This window comes from Dermacentor albipictus, chromosome 4 (assembly GCF_038994185.2).
Source record: "Dermacentor albipictus isolate Rhodes 1998 colony chromosome 4, USDA_Dalb.pri_finalv2, whole genome shotgun sequence".
Taxonomy (NCBI): domain Eukaryota; kingdom Metazoa; phylum Arthropoda; class Arachnida; order Ixodida; family Ixodidae; genus Dermacentor; species Dermacentor albipictus.
The window spans coordinates 48972841-48990804 of NC_091824.1; the positions used below are offsets into that span (position 1 = coordinate 48972841).

The 17964-nt window shown below is 43.9% G+C and overlaps 1 protein-coding gene across 5 annotated transcripts in view; it reads right to left on the reverse strand.

Annotated features, from left to right (window-relative positions):
- The window catches only part of LOC135915381 (coronin-2B-like), a 294501-nt gene that overhangs the window by 35436 nt on the left and 241101 nt on the right, over window positions 1-17964 (reverse strand). For all 5 annotated transcript variants that reach the window (XM_070536931.1, XM_070536932.1, XM_070536930.1 and 2 more), the window contains 4 exons: window positions 16739-16858; window positions 15972-16076; window positions 10374-10583; window positions 1684-1797 (listed from right to left, as the gene is read on the reverse strand). In XM_070536931.1, the coding sequence (XP_070393032.1) occupies window positions 1684-1797; window positions 10374-10583; window positions 15972-16076; window positions 16739-16858 (549 nt within the window). The remainder of the gene's footprint in view (window positions 1-1683; window positions 1798-10373; window positions 10584-15971; window positions 16077-16738; window positions 16859-17964) is intronic.

Genomic DNA, 17964 nt, shown 5'->3' on the forward strand with positions numbered 1-17964 from the left:
TGTAGTCGAAAATTTGTACTCCCATGCTCCTGATCCTTCTCTTTGCCTTTTTGAACTCCAAAATGACAAGTTTACTCCCTGACGGTCCTGACCTGTTACTTGTCATCCCGGCTCACATCTGTTTCACTGTACTGGTGCAAGCTGCACGATGCACCAATGGCAGGTCACCTCGGCGTGTCCCGTACATACGACTGCGCACACTGCCTTTTCTGTTGGCCTGGAACGTCCCGCTCAGTGCACCATTATGTGAGGTCATGCGACCTTTGCCAGCATCAGAAAAGGTTGACACGGCCACCTGCAGGCCATCTTCAGCCTCTGGACATTTTGTACTAGCCATTTCACAGCATCGGCCTCAATTTACTTGGTCCATTTCCCTCATCCGCCTCTGGAAATAAGTGGGTCGCTGTTGCCACAGACTGTGCGACGTGGTTTGCCATTAAGCATGCAATTCCTACTAGCTGCACCTCTGACATTGCTGCATAACCTCATACTTCAGCACGGGGCTCCTCGGCAACTGTTAACTGACCAGGGCAGACAGATCCTGTCGAGGGTGATCGATAACATTTAAAAATCCTACACGAAGCAACATAAGTTGACTATGGCCTACCATCCACAGACGAATAGCTTGACAGAACGCCTGAACCGAACACTTATCGGCATGTTGGCCACATAGGTGTCTGATGACCACCAGGATTGGGAAACTGCATTACGCTTTGTGCCATTCGTGTACAACACTTCCAAGCTTGAGACTGCTGGTTATTTGCTGTTTTTTTCTCTTATATGGTTGTAACTCTACTCATGGACACCCTGGCGCCTTCTTCTGGGTGCCCATGCACTGAATATGCTCAAGAGACTATAGCCTGTGTCGACCACGCATGCCAAGTTGCTCGTACTCGATCCCAAGTCCACCAGCAGTCTCGCCACTACAGCCACCACGTGGCTGCCCACTTCGTCCCTGGATTGCTCGTGCTCCTGTGGTCTCCAGCATTACATGTCGGACTATCTGAAAAACTGCTTTTCCAGTACACCAGTCCATATCGCATGTGCTGCCAAGTGACTGATGTCACTTCTGAAATCTCTCCACTGCTGCCTTCGTCATCATCTGCTCATCCCCACACGGACATTTTGCCCATCGTCTGTCGCAAGCCCTATTGTGCCCCCGACACCCCTTAATACATTGTGTGCTAGTGCTTTCATGTAGCTTTGTTCACCTGCATCGAGTCGGCGCTTGCGCCACCGGCGGTCAGTGTTATGAGCCAGTTGTCCTGTAGCTATAGAAGAACATGCTGAAGTGTAGAGCGGACAAGAGGAGGACAAGGTGAGGTCTGTTGTCCGCCATCTTTGTTGTTGCTGCCACACTTTTAGTCTCCTTGTATATAGTGTAAATAAACCCCATTTTCTGTAGATCTCTGTGTAACAATATAATTATTATAGCAAAAGCAAGAACAGAACCCACTGTATGACCTACTTTTTCTGCTTAGTAGCTATTCAGACAATAATCTTCTCTATTTTTTTCTATCGCACCTTGACCATAATAGCTGACCTTGTCATACAGATCACGTAAGGAATGCCCTAAAACACATGCCTTGTGTTTTAAATGTGGATATTAGCTCTAGTTATTGTGATATTTGGGTGTAGCCATGACATGGGGACAGTGTCCAAAGAAGGCATCAATACACGTACCTTCATTGAAATCAATATCGGGTTCCTGTTCTTTCCACTCAGCCACTCTGCTGCGGTTAGGGCTGGTGTCGGTGCTGCTGTGTCTGGGAAGAGGTCATCTTGGAACTGTTCCGACTGGAAAAAGGAAAGAGAAGCTGTGAGCATCTCATCTGCCAAGTCAAGAAATGAGATGAAACGACCACGTCTTATTCAACAGCAACCTTTTGAACAAGCCGGATATATTGAACATGGCGCTATACTTGGCGACAAACTAAGATACAAGCTCTGCGCACAACGCACCACACCTGTCCTCGGTGCATCGATGCTTCAAAACACTGTACCCGAGAAATGCCGACACTGAAAGATGTTCATCATCTCCATGATGCCATGAAAATGAATGTTGGCTGGTGCCTCTGTGGAAGTTCTCTTTGAGTCTGACAGAGATGTGTATACTGCTGTGTTATAAGGTTGTCACCGACTAGAGAGCAACTGCCTTGCTTATGTGGACAGTTTCGCGTGCACCATGGCACAGCAATGAGCCTGAAGCCCCAGCAGAATTCCAGTCATGTGTTCTTGCCGTCAACTGTCAGGCTAATCATTGCCGCACAACAAATCTGTGATGACAGGTTATCTGGATATTATATAAAATCGTAATGCTATTTAAAGCTGAAAAGGCGAAGTTCTCGCAAATCTATGCGCTTCATATCAGTCCCATGTAGAATTAACGTAGTGGTAGTGTGTGTGTAGACAGGATACTCAGTGACAACGTAAGCAATAATCAAAATGTATTATTGAACATTCATGGCTTGCAAACGGCACCACAGAATGTGAAGGACAAGCAAGGAGACATCAAGATGATCACAATTAAGGCACCTTGTGATTGTCTTGATGTCTCCTTGCTTGTCCTTTGTGTTCTCTGGCAAAGTTTGTGAGCTAAGAATTTGATAGAAGCTCCACCCACAAAGACTGTACAGTACCAGCCCTCTTTGTCTCTGTGACAAGTTCTCTTTGATTTGAACAGTGGAGTATATGCCACTAATTTCTCATGTTGTCACTATCATCATCATCAGCAGCCTATTTATGTCCACTGCAGGAAGAAAGCCTTCAGTGAGCTTGAATTACCACTGTTTTGTGCCATGTGACACTATTTTATGCCTCCAAATTTTCTAATTTCATCATGTCCTTACTAATGCTTAGAAATAAAATCGGTTCACTAGAACACAGGCATTAAGATAGTCGTTTCAGTTTTTACGTAACATCCTAAATGGAAGAATCGGGCTTCAAATGCCTCATTATGTAACGCCTCTTAATGCACGAAAAACAAGACATACACAACTTTTCCCTTACGCCATTATTTGCTAAAACAAAATATCGCATGAATAGTTTTTATTCACGTACTATAAACAAATGGAATTCTCTTCCTGTTGATGTACTTCAATCAGGGAACTTCACAAATTCGTTGGAAAACTATTTGTCACATAAAATAACATAACCATAAGCAGTATTTTTCACTAATTTTCTCATTTTTTATGTGAAATTACCTGTATTTTATTATGTTTAGTGCTAGATTGTTGTTTGACACAGCATTTTTTATCCACATATAAATTCAAATGTGCGATTCTTGTTGTAGTAGTTACAGTGCTAAGGCAAGCATTGTGATTTTTGTAACGTGGCAAGTGGTGCATCATTTTCATGCACTGTTTATACATACATTTTTTTTATTATCTTTGTTGCATTGTTATTACCTTGTCAACTGTATTGCCCCTTTTGCATGGGCCAGTATATTGGCCTGCAGTATGAATTTAAAAAAAAACAAATGTAACAAAATTTATCTGCCATCCTCAACCATGCTCCCCTTCTCTTGGTAGCCAATCTGCAGCTCCAATAGACTACCGGTCATCCGCCCTACACATTGCGTATCGTGCCCAACTCAACTTTTTCCTCTTAATGTCAACAAGAACATAGCTACCACCGTTTGCTCCCTAATCCACACCGCTGCATTCGCATCTCCTAACGTACAACCAGCATTTTTCATTTCATCACTCGTTGTGCAGTCCTTAACTTATTATTCTCAAGCTTTGTTGTTAACCTCTAAGTTGCCACCCAGTGACAGCAATGACGTCCTATAGATATCCTGTTGACAATCACTGCGAGAATATGAATATTCTACAAATTTGTCGAGTACGTCCTGCGGACATCCCTCACATCATCGTTTGGCCGCACTCTCCGTGTCCTGCAGACACCTCTTGCTTGTCTGCGATAAATATCATGGGGACATGCTGCGTACATTCTACGAACACAAGCCATGGCCTTTTGCACAGTGTTTGCTATTGTCTACTATGCTTGGAAGAATGATGGGTGTAACGTTAAGGGATAAGAAAAGAGCAGATTGGGTGAGGGAACAAACGCGAGTTAATGACATCTTAGTTGAAATCAAGAAAAAGAAATGGGCATGGGCATGACATGTAATGAAGAGGGAAGATAAGCGATGGTCATAAAGGGTTACGGACTGGATTCCAAGGGAAGGGAAGCGTAGCAGGGGGCGGCAGAAAGTTTGCAGGGACGACATGGCCACAATTAGTACATGACCGGGGCAGTTGGAGAAATATGGGAGAGGCCTTTGCCCTGCATTGGGCGTAACTAGGCTGGTGATGATGATGATGCTTGCAGCAGATGCTGCGTGACAGGTGCAATGTACACGTGAGCTGCAGACATGATAGCTTCGAAATGCAATTAGAGCATGCGAGAAAACATAATTCTGTTACGAGGCAACTGAAAGACAAAGCCCCTTGGAGGACAAATATGCACATGTATGCCAAAAATGGCCCACATGCGATATCTCTGGCACATCCCTAACAGGATATCCAAAACAAGTTCATACGTGGGACGTCTGTGGTAGAATTATTCGAAGCTATGTTAGGCAGATGTACTACTTGTTTCCTAAATGGTGCAAGGACATTGGGACACGATTGGGATGTCCTACAAACGAAGCATTTTTACTGGGTGAGTGCAGTATAAGTTACATCTCACTGCAATGAAATGAGTTACAGTGAGTTGATAAATATAACATAGTAATCATAATTTCCATTTAAATTCCCGTAGAGACCCGTGCATTTAATATCTTAATTTAACTGAGCAAAAATGTCCCATAAATGAAGATAATGAATGTCTCTTTTGTGCATAATGAAGATTTTGTGATCATTGTGCAATAGTTAAGCCAAAATCTGGTGGTGCGTTATGCCATTAGTAACTTAATTGCCTATTGCGGTGATTCAACAAAACTCCTGCATCGTCAGCCAAGCCGGCGCTCTACAGCCACCGCCTTTCCACCTCGCTGCACTCTACCAATAGCATCTGCTCCCACACTCTCCTATGCGCTTTGCGTTGGTCGAATGTCAGTCAAATGCGAACGCAGCAGTACTTGGGGGAAGCATACCATCTGACCGCAGCTGCATATGCACGCACAAGGGATTTTTCGCCACCTGGAACTGTATTTTATAGTAATGCACTTCGTTTTGTGTTCCTTTGACCCATCATTATGGTTGGAATTGGCCACTTGGAATGAAGAAATGATGAGTGCAGAAAATGAACTGGCAAAATACCGTGTTCTGTGCATTGGAGGCACATTAAGGAACCCCAGGTGGTCAAAGTCAACTTGGAGTCCTTCTTCCCTACGGCATGCCTCATAATCAGATCATGGTTTTGGCACATAAAACCCCAGAACATACCTGCCAACCCTCCTGATTCGCCCGGGAGACTCCCGATTTTTTACTAAACTTTCCGATTGTACGATCACTATCTTATATCTCCCGAAAAGTGGTCTCTGATCGCGCAATAATGGTTTTTGCGAAACCGGCACCGCGGTATCTACAGCCGCATCGTAATCGTCAGCATCACCAACAACGGCAGCACTAGCCCCATTGGTATCATCGACTAAGCAGCTGACTACAGCGCCTAGTAAGCCGACCAATGCCAGAGCCAACGTAGTTCTTGCATTCCATGCACGTCTTCCCCCATGGTGCATCTTGTTGCTGCTGCTTTTGTGTATGATTAGTGTTGGCCAGGCCGTGTGTGCGGTGCATCGTGTAAAGTTAGATTTCTCGTGTGCTTGATGCCATGGCGCTACCAAAGTCGAAGAAAAGGTATTTGCAGAAGTTATTGCGAACTTCTGAATTTCCGTACTTTTTGACATCAAGAAAAGGAGAACATTTTGCATTTTGTAAAATGTTTGGATGCGATGTCAGCGTGTCTCACAGTGTCAACGGCGACTTGAAACCGCACGTTTCCACGGCGAAGCATCAAAGCTATGTTGGTACCTCTGAGCAGCAAGGCACCATTGTGAACTTTCTCGGGAACAAGTGCGACGACAGTGTCATACGTGTGGAGTGCCTGTTTACGGCATTACTCGTCGAACACAACCTACCCCTTAGTGTCAGCGACGATGTTGGGCCTCTTCCACGAAAAATATATCCGAAATGAGACGAAGGTGAAGCGCTATGGATGTAGATGCAACTCCAAAACGCAACTCTGATGAAACGCAACTATGAAGAATGCGGAGGTAGCCAACCTGAAATTTCACAGGCATCGCTCTCGAGTCTTCCGTTTCTTTATTCAGAGTCTCCCTCAGCTGCTGCCCTGAGACGCCAATGAATCTGCTGAAGACGCGTTAGATGTTCTCGAAGCTGAATTTGCCACACTACAGGCGTACAGTCTTCCAGAGGACATTCTTAATGAAGAAAGGTGGGACATGCAGTGGTCTGTGGTTGGAAAAATGAAAAACACTGATGGAAAACATGTTTCACCGAGTTGCTAAGGCCACCGGAAGTTGAAACAGTGATGCAACCCCCCCCCCCCCTGTTGGCGCGAATAAGGTCTCCCGAATTTCGGTCTCGCTAGGTTGGCAGGTATGCCAGAACATAATTTTTTTTAAGAGAATGAACTGCATCTTTATAAAATATGACATATGCTCTCATGCTTTCAGTGATCGCAAGGCTTACCACAAGCGTGTGATGAGCGTGCCAGCAGAGCGCTGTAAGCCTCTGATTTTGTGCAACATTCGTTGCGAAACAGCAGCATAAGAAATGTGTAGTTTTGTTTACTGTTGTTTAGAAGCGTCCGCTCACGTGGAGCCACAGCGCTTCATACAATCACTAGAGGGAACTGTGGCACTAGTGCCTACGGGAGCTGCACGCAGGACGGTTCAGCCAGCAACGGCAATGATAGTCAGTACATGAATTTGCCTGTAAGCTTCGTTCTTCTGGCTTTAAATGGCTTCGCGACTTTGTAAAGTGATCATTTTTAAAAAAGAAGTGCGTTGTAGACAAGTTCAGACTTTGTAAAAATTGTCTGACGGCAGGATTCGAAGACAGGACCTCAAGCACAGAAGCCCGATAGTGAAACCATTGTGCCAAGAATGCAAGGACAAGCGGAACCACAGCAATTAGCAACGATTGTGTGTGTGTCTTCAGAGGCTTATTACCTTCTGCATTATAAAAAAAAGCACAAATTGCTTTGAAATTTAGTTGAACTTAGGCCCAGATAAAGCGTAATAAACGAAGCCATAAGAGCATCTGAAGCCCCAAGCATGAAGATCAGACAAATCCATGTACTACCCATCATTCCCATGGTGGCTGAAGGATTGCAGCACCAGAGTTCCTCTAGGGATTATTGTAGGAAACTCTACGCATGCAGCGACGAGCATAATACTATATTGGATGCTTTCAACGCTCTGCTGACATGCTCATGAAGCACTGGCAAGACCTGTTGCACTACGATGACAGCAAGGGTGGATTAGTGTTCATAGCTGCATTAGAGAAAAGTCATCTCGCCGAAGAAGGCATTGCAGATAGCAGTTCGCTAGCGGTAAGCTGTGGGCTTTTGCATTGGTTTTGGCTTACAGAGTGGTACTCACTCCCTCTTCTGCGCACCAAACTATATTTGCCGTGAGAACAGACAATCGTCAAAACATAGTAATGGATATAATGATATAAGTTCGGCTCCCTCCCTTGAACTATCAGGCTTTACGCTTAGTAATAGAACGGGTGGGTGCCAAGAGAAGAAAAATGCTGTCAAGGACAGCAGGTTAGGTTAGGTGATGTGATGAACTTAGAAATTTGGAGGCAGCAGGTGGAGCCCACTGATGTAGTACAGGGGTGATTGGAGATCAGTGGGGGGGCTTTCACCTTGCAGTGTACATGGCTGCTGCTGCTGACTAATTTATGGAAATAAGCTTTTGCCTACTTTGCCTAATAAACTTTGCCTTTTGAAGCGTTACTTTCAAAAATAACTGGCAGATGTTTGATGCAAAAATATGTGCATTTGGATGGTTGTTTGATTTTGATGTTCCAGAATGACTCGTGGGCTGCGAGAGATATCATAGTGTAGAGATCCAGATTTTTGTTAACCACCTGGCGTTCTCAAGAACGAAAGCAAAGCTCAGTACATGAGCCCTTTTGCATTTTGCCTCATCAGAATGTGACCGGGAATCAGACCCATGACTTCTTTCTTGCTCAGTATCAGAGTGCCATATAGCCACCACAGCGGGCGCATCCACATTTGTGTTCTTGAGAGGCGGGGACTAGCAAGTGAAAGAGTGTTGCAATCACAAGTTGGTGCCTTGTAATATACAGCTTGCAGATTGACAGACTAGTACAACTCTTATGGGCCCGACTAGAAGACAAGCTTTATCTTATTGGCTTTGATCTGCTGGGCTGCAAATTTCGGTAGGAGGTCAGGGCTAATCAGGGGTGGGGGGGCAGCTATGGCACAGTAACAACCTCAACTTGCTTTTTCTTGAATATTTCTGCAAGGCTTGTGAGAGGATTAGTTGATATTCCGTAATGATAGAGAAAGGAAGATGGCGTAGTGAGGACAGACACAGATGAGCAGTGACAAGCGTGTCTTATCGCTTTTTTGTTCATTCTTGTCCACAGCATGTTACGTTTACTGGAGGAGATGTCCCATGCCGAGGATACCCCAACTCTCTCTCTCTCAAGACGAACACCTGGACTGACTGCAACAAGGAAGCTGTCGGCACTCGGAATTCGTGAGTGTTCTCCCTCAATGTTGACCCGTCGTGGTTGCTTAGTGGCTTTGGCGTTATCCTGCTAAGCACAAGGTCGCGGGATCAAATCTTGGCTGCGGCGGCCGCATTTCGATGAGGCCAGAAAGCAAAAATGCCCGTGTATCGTGCATTGGGTGCACATTAAAGAACCACAGGCAGTCCAAGTTAACCTGGAGTCTCCCACTATGGTGTGCCTCATAATCATATTGTGGTTTTTGCATGTCAAACCCCAGAATTACACACACACACACACAAAAAAACGGAATTCTCCTCAATGTTGTTCAGGTTTGGCTACCTGCATTCAACTTCGGCACATTATGCAAGACATGGCTGACAGCTGCAACACCAGCAGCAATGACAATCTGAAAGTTAATGAAAGTAGTTTGTGACTGTTGGTACATATTGACAGAGTAATAGCACAAGAATGAGACATGAAAGAGGCGAGACGCGCAGCACCTAATTTATAGATATCCACTTGATCAAAAACATAGACTGGTCCGAAAGCAACACAATGAAACGTAGTGTTTCAAAGCACTAGCTGTCGGCGGGAAAGAATATAAGGAACTAGCATGTGACACAGACACACACACACCAGATGTTTCACAGAGTGACTTTAGCAAAAGAGGAGCATGCCTGCAATCTTGGCCTAATGATTAGAGCACTTGGCTGCTGTGCTGGAATGTACGATCCCAGCATCAGTTACGAATTCTTTTAGAGCATTACAGGCAGACTTTACCAACTGTCGAGGTATCCAACAGAAAACTTGAGGAGTTTTGAGTGTACGCAAGCATGGCTGCGTGTACAAAATCACAGGTTTGTAAAAGGCACAGAAACCTAACTTCGATAAATGAGAGTGTGCAAGGTCAACCGTGATGCACATGTGTGCAGCTGTTGAGACATCACAATCTAAGAATGCTGTCGCAGACTTGGAGAGTTAGCAGTGCAAAGTTATGGCTTAGATTGTTATGCTTAAATGATTGCTTATGGGAGACACGGCAGTAACGTGTACATATTAAAGGACAGTCTTCTTGCTACTCATTTCAGCGCACGCATATGTGAGCCACAGAGTCGAGAAACTGATGTAATATGCAAGAATAAAGACAGGAATTTAGACTAGAATGATTGACAGGTTGTGCAGATGATGCAGGCATCTCGCCATCTGTCTGGTTATTGGGAAAGGAACTTGCACCAATCTTAGATAGCTTTTAAAGACATGACAGATGCACTTCCCGTGAAGTTATGCTTATACAGTTCCTGTCCTGTCTCGAATATACACATTTGCTCATTGTTAGTGCTTGTTTGTCTCACCTCCTCTGTCCATGTCTTTGTGTTATTACTCCATCAAATTTAAAGACTTGACATAGTGCAGCTTTCTTTTTTTTCATTTTTCGGCTTGTTTTGACCAAGACGTAGCATGCCTTAGCAGATATAGCAGCTGAGTCGCAGGAACTTCAAGCACGTCTCTTGTTTTCGTCTTTTTCAGCTTGCCAACACCCCGCTCACGTGAGAATGACATTTCCAAAATTCTGGAAGTGTGATTAATCAGCCCGGCTCAACTTAACATTCATCTTCATTGTCCCTTTAACAAAATGTGTAATTTGGTCCTCTTGAGACGTCACCAAAGCAAGGCACGACCGCCGAGTGGTACCTTTCGGGGCACGATCATGGAGATGGGCTCGCACAGCCCACGGGTGGCGTGCAGCTTGTAGAAGCGGAAGACCTCGCAGCTGCGTACGTCGAGGCCTCGCTTGGGCATGCAGCCCAGCCCTCGCTGAGGACAGCCAGTCAGGAACTGGTTCAAGTAGTGGCACCAGGGGGCCTCGTTCACCAGCTCATAGTAGCGGATGTTACCGTCACCCTGCGCGCATGCAACATGTAGCTACACTCGGGGCAGGTAGGACAACAGGGCTGTCAGAATCCACAGTTTGAAAACGCAGGTGTGAAAAACACGGGCACACGAGAAATTAGAAGGACAATGTAAATTCCGACTGTCTTAGTCTGGGGGTCATAGAGTTGCAGAAGAGAAGGAAAAAAAAAAAAAACTACCTGTGCATGGTCTGGGGAAGGCAGGGCAAACCTGTCGAGCAGGAACATACAACACTCACAAAAGATATCAGTGCAGGCATGACACTTTCTCAACATCCTTAAAGTATTCCTTGTATTAAATTACAGTGCACCTTTCCTTCAATCTTTTTCACATCGGTTGGAAGAACAAGTGGCCACTCACTCATAATCACTCGCCAATATTTTTGTCAGCTATGTACTCACTCACACATGTGCACTCACACTCTCCGGCACTCACTCACATTCCTACTCATGCTCAGCAACACTCACTTGCGTTCGTACTCGCGTCAAGTCCAGCTCACCGGCACTTGCTCTTGTACATACTTGCAACCGCTCACACTCACCAACTGTAGTCACTCACGTTGATACTTGCGTCAACTCACATTCATTGGCACTCACTCCTGTTCATGCTAGAATCCACTCGCACCCTTGGTCAATCACTAAAGCTCTATCTCACACCTTTTAAATCAACATGAAGCGAGCATGAGTCAGTGTACTTGTGAGTATGGCGAGATATTACTTTCAAAATTAACACGGGAGCAATCAAGGAAAATATTGATCCTCAATTTAAAGTTAATGCGCCTGAAACTGTATGGAATCCATTTATTCATAGCCTAACTGGCAGCTTTTGTGAGAAATGGCACTCATTTGACCTAGACCATCATGTTGTTGCAGGCAACAAAAAACACCTGAGAAGTGAATTTCAAATAGCACGAGTTGACACAATAATTCCAAGATGAGGCATTAACATGCTAGCCCACCACACTATGTCAAATCTTCATCTATGTGCATAGGCAAAAAAAATAATAATAATAATAGTAAGACAAAAAACATGAAAAGACAATTACTTTTTCCACAAACATGGAGATGCTTCCATCAGTATATATAACTGTGGTACTTAAATAATGTGTTTTTCACATTCATAACAAGCCAGTCGGTATAATAACTGACTTGAAGAGTAATTACCTTCTCGAGATCTCCGACTCTGACGTGCGTAAGCTAAATAATTGAAGGCTGGCTACGCATTTACTGATACGTCAAATGTTGACCATGAGATACACTTCGTTCTGTTGGGACTGTTGTGATCCAGATGATGCCAACCTGTTGAATGTCCAGCAAAGTGCCCCAGTGCTCCAGTTTATTGCCTTTTTGCCAGCCCCTTAGTGTTGGTGCCAAATTTCTGACATGCCGGTTGCTAGACATTCCTCTGTCTGAATAGAACTTCACTGTGCTCAAATCTGGGAGCACGCTTGCAGTCGTGACAAGGCACCAAGCTTGCCGTTCAACCTCCCTTTCTTTTAATCCATGTATCCTACACCAACACACTCAGCTTTTGTTGTTTTGACAGAATAACTGTTCGAAAGCCTGAAAGGACACTAGATGCGAACACTCGTGGTGAATGCCACTGGTAGAAAAGGAGTAGCAACAGACTCCTATGCAAAGTTTCTTCAGCAAAAAGCTTAACTGGTCTGCGTCGCAAAATGCTTGTTAATTCAGCTGGTGCTCACACTTCTGTGCTTAAATGAAATGAGCAAGTCATGTTTGAGATGGCTTATATGAAAGCTTGGATGACAGCCAAGCCTTAGTGTGCCACCTGATTCTGCACAACAGCTGATTCCTGTCAAGGATAATGTTCTGCACATGATTGCCAATAAAGTTGCCATGCACAATTGGTTCTGATAATAATGGGAACCCAACTTCCACGAAATTGCCAAAGTTCATATGCTTATCAAGACATATCATCGTTAGGTAATAACCTACATAGTCATAAAATGCAGTCATTACGTAAAAAAAAAAAGCAGACTGCTGCACATTATGCAGAAATTGCTAAGATGAGGCAAAGTCGTCCTTTCAGCAGGTGGACATTAAGCAATGCACCCCCTTGAAGTTATGGCTAAGTTCTTGCTCTAGTATATCGGGGTGAACTAAGTCTAGTCTCTAGTCTGCGGGGTGAACTAATCTGAAACAGCCGGCAAAACTCATGGCCATGCTCCACATTGCCCAGTGGAACATAAATACTTTGTTGCAGAAAAAAAAAACTGCTCTGGATTGGCCAGCAAAAATTTGCTCTTGACCAAGCTAGATATATATTGAAAGTGCAAGCCCTGCAGAAACCTGCCATCAAGCTGGACCAATAAACTGCATCCGCATATATGGCTTTGACTTTCATCAGTGGGGCCCTGACGCTATATTTTCACTTGGAAAACTCTTTGTCTCAGCATATCTTCCCATAACGAATTGACCGCGCTTTGGAATTCGAATCACCTTGATGAGCTGAACATTTTAAAAGATGTTTTCAAGCAAAGTTTGTATTGCCTCACTCATTTCGGGGTTGGTGTTGGCTGTACGAAAAAAACCCAAGCCTCGAGAAAATAAAAATTGCTTGTCGGGCTGCGGATTCGAACCACCGAATTCTGGGTTGCGAGACCACAATCCTAACCGATACAACGGAGTAGGGAAATGGTGTGATTGCGTGTTCGCTCTCCTCGTGCCCCCCATTTCCCGCCAGTTCAGACCCAGCAATCAGATGGGGAGGCTGCGTTGAGTTCATTCTGCCGAGGAGCCGGCTGCGTTGAAGGAACGGCAGCGGGAGCGGGCCGTGCGTTTTGCATTCGGCTGAAGAACAGGCGGCGTTTCATGAACACCATCGAGAACTCGCTCGAGAAAGGGCTTGTCATCGACGTGCTGACCTCTCCGTGAGGGAGCACGAAGCCGAGGCATTATGACAACGAAGAGCCGCGGATCCTGAGCTTTGCGTGCACCCCTATTCCTGGTAGGGGAGGGGTTATCACTTTTTTCAGTCACTTGGTAGTACCTGGTGGTAGTCTAGCAACTCTTGACAATTATAGCCTTAGACATTGTAACCTACTACCTCTATTGCATCATCCACTCGCTGTTTGTTTACCAATAGCTTCCCCAAAGGTGTCTCCATTAGCTAATTTGACATGCAATATAAACAATGATTCAGTGAAATGAAACAACATGGCAAGTTGACAGTACCTACATGTATTACAAAGCCTCAAATGACTTTCAATGAAGTGCGACTTTCAGAGTAGCGCTGGCAAGTGCGACTGGCTGAGTTCAGCAATGACAACTGTCTTTCTATCAACGGCTAATACTATCGGTATGTATGTCTTTCATGTGTACTTCCTACAGTTTACTTCAAATTATCATGACCAACACCGAACTCCAAGGGAACTTGTTCTGTTTAACTTTGCCTACAAACACAAATTGCTGGGCTAGTGAGTTCATGCTGAGGTAGACATACGAAATTTGTGCAAGCAGACACAACACAGCAGCGAACACACAATCATACTTGTCTAAAGCTCTACTTTTTTACTTTAGCTTCATGTGACTTTTTGTGGCTGGCATTTCATTGCTTTCCATGCCTTGTGGATTTCCTCAGAAAGTACAAGCGCAGGTGCAAGTGCAGAAGACTTTGCTGACGATGACTGGCAAGCTGGTTTCGTTGGTGTTATTGGCCAAAAAAGGCCAGTCAAAATTGAGACTGTGCGGGCAGTTGCAACTACAACTAACTGCTTGTCAGTCATGTCAGCGTCATTGTTGTCGTAATGCAACACATACTTCAGCAATGCTGCCAATCTGCCAATGATTAAGCTAATCATCAGTACCAGCATCGTTCATGTGAATGTTAGTGTTGTGTGCACTTAGCATGACCATGCTGTCAGCAATTGCAACAGCTGCCGAAAGGACTTGACAACCACTGTGAATTAGGATCACCGGTTACTGTATCACTATGCTGGCAGCATGTCGTAGCATGGTAGCCAGTGTATATTACAGACAACGCACCAGAGGGATATAGTTTTTGACTACACAAGTGATAAATCTGTGGTGACCGGTGATAACTATGTATGCTTGGGTGGACAATATCTGCCAGTGGAAATATGCTGCAGCTCACAATTGAAATAATCGATATTGGTTTGTTAGATCTCTCCATGCGAATGACGAGCTGAGCTCGTCATGCATCTACTTGATGAAAATGTTGAGTATGAGCCTAGCTAGTTAAAAAAGAACTGCAACTGCCAATACAGTCTTGAATATGGCTCAACCTTCTCTTGTCACTGCATGCTTCACTTTAAACACCACATGGTGCAAGGAGCCTAGTTGTCTGCGAATGGACTTGATGTTGACTTCAAAAAGAATTTGGAAAACGCCCAAACATCGCCCTTAAGACTGGAATGCGAAAGCATTTGAAGATGCCTGGATTCTTCTCACACTTTCTCTGGCAACTGCAGTTTATGTAACCATAATGTTTACCGGGAAATGCTGGTGGCAAACGCTATGCACGAAGGCGAGCTTTCTGGTTTTTTTGATGGTGTACAAGGAACTGAGGGGGCTGCACCACTCCTATTAAGACAGACCTCAAACAGCAGCTGGAAAACGCTCTTTTGTTAAAAGGGGGTTTATGTTTGAGTTTCCGCTTAACAGAATGTTTTCCCGTATATTCAAATTAGAATCCGGTGCTATCATGTCTGTAGGTTGTGTGTAAGTCATACATTACGATTTTTCTGAAGCATTTTACTTTAAGAAATTCAATCAGTTCAATAACTTATTTGTGCTACACGGAGGGCCTGCGTGGTTGGGTATGCGTTGTTTGGAATGATTAATCCCGAAACGGCAGTCGACGTGGGACGCCGAACGCTGGATTTTCTGTGACACGGGGCCTTTAACATTGTCGCGTTAATAGCACCCTAATCGTAGCATAGTCTTGTGTACAATGCCACATTTCTTTGCATTCCAAACAAGAAAAAAACCTCTGAATGACAGAAAAGCTGCAACAAAGCTGCTTGTTTCACAAAAGCCTTTTTGTGAGAAACAGAATTACATGTACACAGTGCCTTTCCTAAAAAAAAATACCAAGCAATCTTATTTTCTGTAATACTGCCTAATTTTTGAAACCAAATATGTTTTTCATGCAAATTCAATTTTGGCTTTCCCTTAGAAACTCATCCATGTCATATGCACAAATAAATAAATCTGGTACCGTAGACAAGTATTTTTTTAGATTTTGACCCATTCCTAATGTTTTAAAAATGAGAGAGTTCTAAAAACTTTGGATTAGGTTAATAAACTTTTTTTTATTTTTCATTGCTATGTAAAACTTGAATATGTCAGAGTCAACCACAGCATGACCCCTTTATGTAACGGCTTGTCTACTAACCTTGCCAGCAATGTAGACCATCTTTGTGTCATGGTCATAATACGGAAACAGGACGCCTGATGAGGAATCAATGTTCTCTGTGCGAAGAGGCTTGGACAGATCATGCTGAAAGTACAAAAGCGAAGAACAGCATGGTCATTCAGGGAAAAAAGTGGTAGAATTGCAGTCATCGACAGTTTACAGAGTCTCACTGAACTTTGAAGCAGTAGAGTAGGGGGAAGGGGATAGAGGGGGCATTAATAGACGTGCATTATTACAATCAATATAAACAGGATAACAACTTAAAACAGAATAACAAGGCCAGAAGAGTTACAACAGTGACCCACGAGTCCCCAAGGCTCGACTTGCTAAGTGTGTAACGCTAGATTTGTCCAGCTTGCAGTTTTATTTTGCTTTTGTAGTCTTGACCATTCAAAGAAATTCAGCCACGCACTGACGTGGTCTAACACTTGTCGTTACTTCACTCATATTCTTTAGTAGCTTTGAACACACCATTCGATTTACCACAAATCATCAGTGAATAATGTGCGCTCCATTTTTATTAGTTTTGTTAGCCGTATATGAAGTTGACATGAAAGTTTCAGTTCATCTTCTTAAGGGCTCCTGTATTAGGGGTTGCTGCACAAAGTGTGGGGTTACGAGTTGCTGTTTTATTTCAGTACAAGTTGTTAGCCTTTTCAAGAACATTGGCAGACGACTGACATATGCAACTCGGTTTGGTACAGTTTTTGACAGCATGTTAATATTTCCATCGGGCAATGACTCACCTGAGACCAGACTGCCCATTGCCGGTCGCTGAATCGAGAGAAGCCGGTCGTAAAGAGGCGGCCGGTATCACCAAGGAAGACCACCTTGGATGCCTTGGAACCCTGGTGGCAGACGCCTTCCTGAAAAGTGCATCATCAGCCAGCACACTTAGTGACCTGGCAACATTCTTTTAATCTGTGAAGAAAAAAAAGAAAGGAAATACTAACATCTGAATTATACAGTGCCTAGAAAGTTCGTTAGTCGACATGAGAGTTATTTATGTATTTATTAGCATGCTAAATGCCCAGAACCATGAGAGAGCGAAGTGGTGCAGGTCGCAAGTATAGTAATAAGAGAGAATTCCTGGTTATTCCATATTAGCTAGCAGTACATGAAAGCCGACAATAAGTACGAGAAGAAGAGTAACCGAGGGGCCTAATTTTTGCAAGTCACAGCCATATGAAGCCAAAAGACAATGAAGCAAAGCAAAACATGGGGCCTCTTTGTCTCTTGTCTTCGTGCAGTTGCGACTAGACAGTGCAATGAATGGATGTAATTAACCAATTGAGTGCCAAATATTATTCACACCACATGGCCCTTCGTTTCGATTGTGTTACCCCATCCTCGTCTCATTTCTGCTTTTAATAGTTTACCGCTGAAAATCATGGCCGATTAAGCTACACTAAGTGTTACCATACACTCAAAGTAAGGCAAATCCTTCCATCTGGCATATTGCAGCAGGTGCAAGGCATTGTGCGCACAGCCAATGCGGCAATTCACAGCTCCTTTGTGTTGGCGCTTAGATGTTCTTTACTGAGAAAGTAAGTGAATGTTATGCTGGAATGCACAGCTCCATTCAGCAGCTATAGACCCCAAGGAAAATTATAATAGAAATTTCCATTGGGACTATACAAGAACTATAGGTCCAATAGCAACACGTACAGGTACCATATAGATTTATGTAAGTCTTATAGCTTCTTCTACAAGGCAGTACGATGCGCTGCAAAACAAATAAAACACTTTACGGGTCACAACTGAAGCAGTATAAGTAGTTAAGCTTGTATTGGACAAATAAAATGCTTTATAGGTCCCAATAGATGCAATAAACTTGTATTAGTAGTATTGCTCGGCAAAAAGCCAACCGGACAGGTGCGCCAAACATCGAGAATGAAGACACAGAAGGCTTCACTTTAATAAAATAATTGTGCTTTTTAAGTTGTATATTTGTTGCACTGAGTGTATTTAG